The sequence below is a fragment of the Piliocolobus tephrosceles genome, chromosome 21 (assembly GCF_002776525.5).
Source record: "Piliocolobus tephrosceles isolate RC106 chromosome 21, ASM277652v3, whole genome shotgun sequence".
Lineage (NCBI taxonomy): Eukaryota > Metazoa > Chordata > Mammalia > Primates > Cercopithecidae > Piliocolobus > Piliocolobus tephrosceles.
In genome coordinates, this window is record NC_045454.1 from 582627 (window position 1) to 593092 (window position 10466).

At 50.9% G+C, this 10466-nt stretch overlaps 1 protein-coding gene across 2 annotated transcripts in view; it reads left to right on the forward strand.

Annotated features, from left to right (window-relative positions):
• The window catches only part of PRKCG (protein kinase C gamma), a 27865-nt gene that overhangs the window by 15753 nt on the left and 1646 nt on the right, over nt 1–10466 (forward strand). For both annotated transcript variants that reach the window (XM_023197732.2, XM_023197731.2), the window contains 7 exons: nt 1827–1979; nt 2311–2499; nt 4059–4150; nt 4245–4307; nt 4429–4567; nt 7242–7322; nt 8826–8933. In XM_023197732.2, coding sequence (XP_023053500.1) covers nt 1827–1979; nt 2311–2499; nt 4059–4150; nt 4245–4307; nt 4429–4567; nt 7242–7322; nt 8826–8933 — 825 coding nt within the window. The remainder of the gene's footprint in view (nt 1–1826; nt 1980–2310; nt 2500–4058; nt 4151–4244; nt 4308–4428; nt 4568–7241; nt 7323–8825; nt 8934–10466) is intronic.

The window sequence follows — 10466 nt, forward strand, 5'->3', positions numbered from 1 at the left end:
GGGAGGAAATTCTGAGCCAAAGAGGTAGAGTCTTTTGAGATCAGCGGGGATGATCCTCCCGTGCAAACCCAAGAAACCCAGCAGGGCAGACGGTGGGCAAAGGCCTAGAGGTAGGGAGTGTGTGCCTGTTGTGGTTCACAGTGCTCTCCCACAGTTCAGCAGGCACCGCTTAATATTACCAGTGAACACCAACTATGTGCCAAACCTTGAGCTAGGTATGGGGCTAACAACACAGCAAACAGAAACAGCCCTTATTATTATTATTATTATTATTATTATTATTATTATGTATTATTTATTTGAGACAGAGTCTCGCTGTGTCGACCAGTCTGGAATGCAGTAGCGCGATCTCGGCTCACTGCAACCTCCGCCTCCTGGGTTCAAGCGATTCTCCTGCCTCGGCCTCCCAAGTAGCTGGGTCTACAGGCATGTGTCACCATGTCCTACTAATTTTTATATTTCTAGTAGAGATGGGGCTTCGCCATGTTGGCCAGGCTGGTCTTGAACTCCTGACCTCAGGTGATCTGCCCACCTCAGCCTCCCAAAGGGCTGGGATTATAGGTGTGAGCCACCACACCTGGCCCTCAACAAGTATTTATGTAGCCTCAATGATGTAGGCAGAGTTACTGTGTCTTAGCGAACAAAGCAGACCTCTGCCTTAGGGAGCTCACAGGCAGAAAGCAGATAGTCACACAGATAGATGTAAATTACTAAGAATAAAAGTGCCAGGAAGGTGCTGTCCATGGTGACCAAGGGGTGGTAAGAGAGGCATCTGACCCAGTTTAAAAAGTCAGGTGTGGCCTCTATGAAGTGATGCTTGAGTCAAGGTCTAAAGGGTGTTTGGGAGGCAACTAGGAGGGAAGAGGAGGGGAAAGCTTTACAGGAAGACCTGACAGCATATCCAGAGGCCGCGAGGAGGGAGGGAGGACAGTGTGTGTCAGGCCAGGGTGGCTAGATCATGGAGCCCCCAGGAGAGAGAAGAACAACCTGCAGGGTCAGTCACAGCCTGGCTCTGCAAGTCACATGGAACAAAATCTTAAAACAGAGAGAGCAGTTAAAGGGTTTACAAGCATAAGGGAGACATGACCTGGTTTATTTATTTTTAAATTGGTTCCTGTGCCTGCTGAGTAGAGAATGCATTAGAAAGGGCAGCCGTCCATGTGGAGGGACAAGTGTGGAAGCTGTGACAGCAGCTTAGTCGTGGGCCCCCTCCCTGGGGGGCCAAGGCAGGAAAAGGTTGAGTAGGGACCTTAGCTGCAAGCCAGGAGTGCTCCCTGAACTGGCAGCACCCATGTCACCCAGAAGCTTTTTACGCATACCAATTCTCAGGTCCCACCCCAGATTTATAGAGTTAGAAAATCTGGCATTGGGACCGAGCAATCTACCAAACCCTCTAGGCGATTCCTGCTTAGAGGCTAAGAGCAACCAGACTCTAGAGCTGAACTGCTTGGGTTTCGTTTCTAGCTCTGCTCTTTACCCGCTGTGTGACTTGGGGCAAGTTACTTAACGTCTCTGGGCTAATTTCCTCTTCTGTAAAATGGAAATGATAGCAGGGTTTTCTGGAGATAGCATATAAGCCATCTACTAAAAAAAAAAAAAAAAAAAGAGAGAGAGAGAGAGCTAAGTGTTTGTTAAATAATAAATAAACCCTCCAGGCTATGGGAGTCAGAGAAAATTAAGCTAAGGATGGAGTAGGAGAGTGGCCATTTTCCTTTCTCTAGCTAGTCTCATCCTTTTCTTTCTTGGGTGCTGTCTCTCTTGGGGGCATCTCCTTATCGCTGTATAAGGTCTGACTGCCTCTGGCACTTTCTTTCTCCTTTCCACAGCGGGTGCGGATGGGCCCCTCTTCCTCTCCCATCCCCTCCCCTTCCCCTAGTCCCACCGACCCCAAGCGCTGCTTCTTCGGGGCAAGCCCAGGACGTCTGCACATCTCCGACTTCAGCTTCCTCATGGTTCTAGGAAAAGGCAGTTTTGGGAAGGTTGGATTCCTGGGGTTCCGGGGGGAAAGGGAGGATGTCTGCGGGGAGGTCAGATTTCTAGTTCTTAGGGAAGAAGTAGGGGTGGGAAGACACTGGGCTCCTGCATCTTCAAATATGGTTAGGTTGGGCCGTTCAGGTTCCAGGAGAGGAGAGGTTCACAGATGCAGACACTGTCCCTGAGGGGGCGGGCGGCAAGTCAAGGCTGTCAGTCCCTTAAGAGATGGAGGGAGGACCTGGGATCCCGTTTCCCTGCGTCCCTGAAAGGGAGGGGGCAGGTCCTGTACCACTGGGTTCCCAACATGGACTGGCCCTTTTGGAACTGTGTGCATAGGTGATGCTGGCCGAGCGCAGGGGCTCTGATGAGCTCTACGCCATCAAAATCCTGAAAAAGGACGTGATCGTCCAGGACGACGACGTGGACTGCACGCTGGTGGAGAAACGCGTGCTGGCGCTGGGGGGCCGGGGTCCTGGCGGCCGGCCCCACTTCCTCACCCAACTCCACTCCACCTTCCAGACCCCGGTAAGGATGGAGGGGGCGGAGGCTGGCCTCAGGGCTCTGCCTCATCCAGTTCTGGACAGATCCGGCATCTGCGTCGGGATTCTGAGTTTAGGGCGAGGCAACAGAACCTTGTACTCTCTGAGTGGGCGAGGCCAGGAGGATGGGCTCCTCAGGGGGCCATGGCCAGGCGTATGGGCCCCTCGAGGGGCGTGGCCAGGCGGTGGGACTAAGCGGGGGCGTGGCCAGGTGGAGGGGGTCCTCGGTGGGCGTGGTCAAGCGGCAGGACCCATTTGGGGGCGTGGCCAGGCGGAGTGTCTCCTCGGGGGGCGTGGCCAAGCGGTGGGGCTCCTCGCGGGGCTTGGTCAGGCGGATGAAATCTTTCGGGGGTTTGGAGGGGCGGGCTTTGTCAGGCGATGGATCATTAATAGGCGTGGCCAGGCAGATTGGCTCCTTGTGCCGCGTTATGAATGAGCGTATCCAGGCAGGTAGATTCTTCGAAGGGCGTGGCCGGGCGGATGAACTCCTAGGGGGCGTGGCCAGGCGGTGGGTTCCTCGGGGGCGTGGCCAGGTGGATGGATCCTGCGAAGGTGAAGCCGCTGAGCTCCTTGGGGGCGTGGCCAGCTGGATGGGCTCCTGGGGGGAGTGGCCAGATGCCTGTTTCCCTGGGGAGCTTGGTCTTAATTGGGTGTAGCCAGTGCTCTGGAATTTTGAGCAAAGGAGCACAGTGGAGGAAAGTGCCTTCCTAGTGGGCCTGCCCAGAGTTGGGCTCCGAGTGACGGAGTCATCAGTTTTGGATTCTGACGGAAGGACACATCAGAAACAGGGCGTTTCCCTAGGATTGCGACGTAAGGACAGAGTCAGAACCTGCAGGATTTTGGGAGGGCGTGACTTCACTTCCAGGGACTCTGAGTGAACGTGGCTAGCTACCTGGATTAAAATTTATATATGAGCAACTTTGAGTCCCTCTTTTTTTTTTTGAGACGTATTTTCGCTCTTGTCCCCCAGGCTGGAGTGCAATGGCGTGATCTTGGCTCACTGCAACCTCCGCCTCCCAGGTTTAAGCAATTCTGTCGATTACAGGCATCCGCCACTGCGCCCGGCTAATTTTTGGTATTTTTAGTAGAGACGGGGGTTTCACCATGTTGGTCAAGCTGGTCTCGAACTCCTGACCTCAGGTAATCCCGCTTCGGCCTCCCAAACTGCTAGGATTACAGGTGTGAACCACCACACCCGGCTGCAACTCTGAGCCTTGGTACGAAGCCAGAATTGCATACGTGTGCGAGTGGCTGTGGAAAGAGATTTTGGTGTCCCCGAATTTCTAGCGAAAGGTGGGCTTCAGTCTTCATTCTGAGAAGGCGGGGCCGGAACAGGTGGTCTGATAGTTGGGGGTGGTCTGACGGGTGGAGATTCTGAGGTAGCAGGGTTAGCACCTTAGGGCCCTTCCAGGGATGTGGCTAGGTGCTCTGGTTTCTGGTTGGGTGCATCCGGAACCTTCCACGTCTGTCCTGAGTGATCAGGAAAGAACTTCTCCTACCCCGGGTGGATGAGTCCCGCCTCTAAGCCCATGCACTCCTCCGCAGGACCGCCTGTATTTCGTGATGGAGTACGTCACGGGGGGAGACTTGATGTACCACATTCAACAGCTGGGCAAGTTTAAGGAGCCCCATGCAGCGTGAGTCTCGGCCAACAGAGAAGGGACGGGGTGGCGGAAGGAGGCAGGGTCCAGCCACCGACCCTCTGACGTCCTCACCCACCCCGTCCTCCAGGTTCTACGCAGCAGAAATCGCCATTGGCCTCTTCTTCCTTCACAATCAGGGCATCATCTACAGGTGAGCAGCCTCAGGACTTTCCACGGAGGAAATCACGCCCCTGGAAGGGAAGGGATTTGAATATGTGGCTCCAGACTGCTGAACTCAACCCTTCCTACCCTACCCGCCCCGCTTCGTCCAGGGACCTGAAGCTGGACAACGTGATGCTGGATGCTGAGGGACACATCAAGATCACTGACTTCGGCATGTGTAAGGAGAACGTCTTCCCCGGGACGACAACCCGCACCTTCTGCGGGACCCCGGACTACATAGCCCCGGAGGTAACCCCCACCCTGCCGGTCTGGCCACGCTTTGAGATCCTTTAGAGGGTGTGGCTGATGGTCCAGTATTCATCGCGGGGGGAGGCCTGACCCTGGAGCCTTGTCGTGAGTTGTGGCCTTCCTACCCAGCCAGGCGTTCCTCCAGCCTCCAGCACAGGTGAGCTTGTGCACTGAGCCCGCCAGGTGGGCCCAGCTGGGTCTCTAAATAGGTAAGGTGGGCGGCACCTGTGGGTGAACGTTCCCGGAGAGTGGGACCAGCTCGTAGGAATTCCCAGTGGGGCCTGATCCTGGGCCCTTCTGACAAGGTGCAAACGATTTCTAGTGTACTCTGAGTGGGTGTGGCCTGTCCCCTGCCAACACCGAACATGTCCGGACTATGTCCTGAATCCTCTGAACTGGGCAGGGCTCTCCCTGGAGTATTGAGTTGGATGGAAGCTTATTTCCTAAGTGTTGTATGTGGTTCTCTGATCTAAGTGGGTTGGACTTCTGTGCTGCATTTTTTAAGAGGGCAGGATCAGTCAGGCACGGTGGCTCACACCTGTAATCCCAGCACTTTGGGAGGCTGAGGCGGGTGGATCACTTGAGGTCAGGAGTTTGAGACCAGCCTGACTAACATGGTAAAACCCCGTCTCTACTAAAAATACAAAAATTAGCCAGGCGTGGTGGTGAGTGCCTGTAATCCCAGCTGCTTGGGAGGCTGAGGCAGGAGAATTGCTTGAACTCGGGAGGTGGAGGTTGCAGTGAGCTGAGATCACACCACTGCACTCCAGTTTGGGCAACAGAGTGAGACCCTGTCTCAAAAAAAAATAAAAAATAAAAAATAAAAAATAAAGGAAAAAGAAAAGAAAAAGGGCAGGGTGAGATCCCTAAGGTTCTAGGACAGCAGATGCTGTCCTATGTGTATTTTAATTTTAAGTGGGTGGGGTATTACCTGACTTTGTTAAAGGGGAGGGACTGATGTTCTGAACGTACATGTAGATGGATAAAGCACATGCCTGTAGTCCCAGCTACTTGGGAGGATGTGCCTGACTTGTGCCCAAATAATCAATGTCAGTGATCACAAAACCTGGCTGGTAATCAGAATCATCTGTAGAAAATTTGAAAACTGAGGCCAGGCATGGTGGCTCATGCCTGTAATCCCAGCACTTTGGGAAGCTGAGGCAGGCAGATCAGTTGAGGTCAGGAGTTCAAGACCAGCCTAGCCAACATGGTGAAACTCTGTCTCTACTAAAAATACAAAAATTAGCTGGACGTGGTGATGTGTGCCTGTCATCCCAGCTACTCAGGAGGCTGAGGCAGGAGAATCACTTGAACCCAGGAGGTGGAGGTTGCAGTGAGCCAAGATTGCACCACTGCACTGCAGCCTGGGCTATAGAGTGAGACTCCATCTCAAAAAGGAAAAAAGTAAAGAAAATTTGAAAACTACACACATAGCCGGGTGTGATGGCTAACGCCTATAATCCCAGCACTTTGGGAGGCTGAGGCAGGTGGATCATGAGGTCAGGAGTTCAAGACCAGACTGGCCAACATGGTGAAACCCTGTCTCTACTAAATACAAAAATTAGCTGGGCGTGGTGGCGGGTGCCTGTAATCCCAGCTATTCAGGAGCCTGAGGCAGGAGAATTTCTTGAAACCAGGAAGCAGAGGTTGCAGTGAGCTGAGATCCTGCCACTGCTCTCCAGCCTGGGTGACAGAGCAAGACTCTGTCTCAAAGAAAATAAGAAAAAGAAAAAGAAAAAAAAAACTACACACATATTCCTGACTCTGACACAAATATTCTAAGTGGTTGCAACTAGTGACTTGGCCCTTAGGTAGTGTTTCTGTTTGAGGCTAAATGAATGTTTGAAGTAGGTATACTTTGTTTCCAGAATATTCCAAAAGGTAGATCCCTGGCCAGAATATTCAGAGTGGAGGCTGGGCCTGGTGGCTCACTCCTATAATCTCAGCACTTTGGGAGGCTGAGGCAGACAGATTGCTTGAGTCTGGGAGTTCGAGACCAGCCTGGGCAATATAGTGAGGTCCTCTCTCCACCAAAAGTGCAAAAATTAGCCAGGTGTGGTGGTACACACCTGTAGCCCACCTACTTGGGAGGCTGAGGTAGAAGAATTACCTGAGTCTGGGAAGTTGAGGCTGCAGTGAGCTGTGATAACACCACTGCACTCTAGCCTGGGCAACAGAGTGAGATCCTGTCAAAAAAACAAAATGAAACAAAAAATCACCTGACAAGCCAGACGCGGTGGCTCACACCCGTAATCCCAGCACGTTGGGAGGCTGGGGCAGGCGGATCACGACATCAGGAGATTGAGACCATCCTGGCTAACACGGTCAAACCCCGTCTCTACTAAAAGTACAAAAAAATTAGCTGGGAGTGGTGGCAGGTGCCTGTGGTCCCAGCTACTGGGGAGGCTGAGGCAGGAGAATCGCTTGAACCTGGGAGGCAGAGCTTGCAGTGAGCTGAGATTGCGCCACTGAACTCCAGCCTGGGCGACAGAGCGAGACTTCATCTCAAAAAAAAAAAAAAAAAAAAAAATCACCCGACGAAATAAATATTCAGAGTGGGAAGAGCTTGTGGTGAAAGCACTTAAAGTGGGTAGCGCTCCCAGGGGTTGAGGCCAGAGGGGTCCTAGGCTTCTTAAAGAATGCATCGTGATTACCTGCCTTCCGCCTCCCCCAGATCATTGCCTACCAGCCCTATGGGAAGTCTGTCGATTGGTGGTCCTTTGGAGTTCTGCTCTATGAGATGTTGGCAGGACAGGTAAGGGAAGGTGGGGAGAAGCTGGCTTGACTAAAAGAGGCAGAGTGGGGCACCTGGATCTCAGGAGGAGCGGGTTAGAAAGGAGCCTGGAAGGTTGTGCCCGAATAGCGCTGTCCATGGTTCTGAAGTGTTGTCTTACTGTAGACCAGGTTTTTTGTTTTGTTTTGTTTGTACCATGGATTCTTTCTCCCTAGATGCTAAAGCAGCAGTCTGGTTAAGCCTGTGGATCCCTTCTCAGAAGCATGTTTTTCAGTGCACAAAATAGAATAATACATACACAGAAAACCAACGTTCAAATCCTCACTTTGCCACTTACTGGCTGTGTGAGCTTAGACAATTACATACATTCTAAATCAGCTTGATTGGATTCCTGGACTGCTGAGTGTACTAAAGCTAAAAAAGATTGGGTGCCACCCTCTTGATCATCTTCTTAGCTGGCTATGGTAGTGGGCACCTATAGTCCCAGTTACTGCGGAGGCTGAGGCAGGAGGGTCACTTGACCCCAAGAATTCGAGGTTACACTAAACTATGAGTATGCCACTGTGTTCCAGCCCAGGCGACAGAGCAAGACCCCATCTCAAAAGAACAAACAAAAAAACAAAAGAAATCAATTATTTTGAAAGTAGTCACCAAAACTTTTAAAATTTAATTGAATCTAACAACCAACTAAATTAAATGTATACAATTGTCTAAATATTTTAAATTGGAATATGAACATATATGCAGTTTCTTATTCATTAAGTAGCAGGTTCTAATGGTAATAAAGTAAAAAGGAGGTCTCACAGTAATTTTGAAGTAGCAATGACTAATAATTTGAAATATCTGCAACTCTCATGTGATGAGAAAATACCTGTGATTTCTATTGATAATGAAGCGACAAGCACTGCTGCTGCTTGCATTCATAACTGAAGGGAATGCTAAATTTTAGTTAGAAGTTAAAAAAAATTTGGCCGGGCATGGTGGCTCACACCTGTAATCCCAGCTCTTTGGGAGGCCGAAGTGGGCAGATCACTTGAGGTCAGGAGTTTGAGACCAGCCTGGCCAATATGGTGAAACCCCATCTCTACTTAAAGAAAAAAAAAAAGGGAAAGGAAATAAAAAAAATAATGCCTTGGTGTCACTTTTTGTAACCTCAGAAGACTGTGAACCACTCATCCAACCAAGAGAATGCTTTTAGAGTATTTCCTGCAGTTTTTCCTCTCTTCTATTTAACTGACATGTTGCATAATTAGCACCCTGCCGATTTACAGAGCAGATAAAGAGAGGCAGAATAGTACAGAGGTGCACAGAGCTGAGGCATCTGAGATAGGAAATGAGAGAACCTGAGAAGGAGAGAGATCACGCTTTGGTGGTTTGGTTCGGTCTTTCCTGAGGGTGTGGTCAGGTGTGTATGTGGGGGTATGATGGGTCAGGTATGCTCATGGTGGGGTGAGGAGGGTGTGGAAGGTTTGCAGAAAGGCAGTTGGGCAAGTCTCTGACTCTCTATCCCCTCCACTTTCATAGCCTCCCTTTGATGGGGAGGACGAAGAGGAGCTGTTTCAGGCCATCATGGAACAAACTGTCACCTACCCCAAGTCGCTTTCCCGGGAAGCCGTGGCCATCTGCAAGGGGGTGAGAGCCCCCTGACTCCCAGCTTCTCCAGGCTCACAATCCACACACCCCATTGCTGTCTCTGTGCCTGTTAGAAAAAGGCTCTCATTCTTGAAGTCACTTTATTTCCATCTGTTGGAAAAGTGGATATAATACACAGGTTTTGTTAGAACAGTGGTTTCTGGCCCTCTTGCCACCAGGCCTGGAGATGGCCTCTGTCCCATCCTTCTCTGTGACACCCACTCCCCAGCTCCCTGCTTGCAGGAAGTGCTGAAAGTCCAGGGTCTGTCTTTCCAGAACTGGGTGGGCCAGGTAAACCCAACTTCTGCAGCTTTTCATCCTGTGGAATCTTGGGTGACTCACCAAAACTTTGTGAGCTTAACTCTCTTCAGGGGTTATGGAGTTGACACAGAAGAAAGCATCTGGCCCATAGCAGATTTTCAGCTCATGTCAGCACCTTCTGCATCTAGCTGCTCTTTCTGTATCTCCCTGATGGTCTCTCTCTGGTTTCTGCCTCATACCTCCCCTCCATCTGCATACGATGGGGCTCTCTGTGTTTCTTCCTTTTCTCTTTGTCTCCTTGGGTATCTCCATCTACACTTTCGGGCCTTTGTCCCACCCCCCCACCCCCCCCACCCCCGTCTCTGTTCCCTCCTGTGTCTGCTCTCATACACACACTGCATCTCACCGTCCTCTCCTGCTGGCTTTCTGTCCTCCCCTTTCTCTGGTTCTCTGTCCCACATTTGGTCTTTATTCCTCCCTCTGGGTGTGTGTTTCCTGGGTCTCTATCCTTCTGTCTCTCTGAATCTCTGTCCCCTGGGTCTCCTCTGTCTCCTCCCTTCTCTGGGTTTCTGCCTTCTCACCTGGGGTCTCTGTACCACCCTCTGAACTTCTATTTCCCCCTTTCTCTGGGTCTGCAACCTCTTTTCCCCATTCCTTCCATCTTCCCCTGGTCTCCTCTCCCCTTCCCTCCCTCCCCCTCCCCCTCCCTCTCCCCTTCTCCATCTCCTTCATTCTCTTCCTTTCCCTCTCCCTCTGGGATCCTCCCCATATCTTTCCTCTTTCTTGGGTTCTCTGCCCCTCACAACCTCACACCCTGATTTGTTCTGTTTCTGTGTCCCTGGGTCTCTGGGTATGAATTTCGTCTACTCCCATTGTCACGTATCCTCCCTCTTCCTGTCTACCTCTCCCTCTCTCTCTCTGTCTCTCTCTCACTCTCCCTCTCTGTCTCTCTCTGCCTCTGTCTCTCTCTGCCTGTGTCTCTCTTCTTCTCCTTCTTCTTCTTCTTCTTCTTCTTCTTCTTCTTCTTCTTCTTCTTCTTCTTCTTCTTCTTCTTCTTCTTCTTCTTCTTCTTCTTCTCCTTCTTCTTCTCCTTCTTCTTCTTCTCCTTCTTCTTCTTCTTCTTCTTCTTCTTCTTCTTCTTCTTCTTCTTCTTCTTCTTCTTCTTCTTCTTCTTTCTTCTTCTTCTTTCTTCTTCTTCTTTTCTTCTTCTTCTTCTTCTTTTCTTCTTCTTCTTCTTCTCCTTCTTCTTCTTCTCCTTCTTCTTCTTCTTCT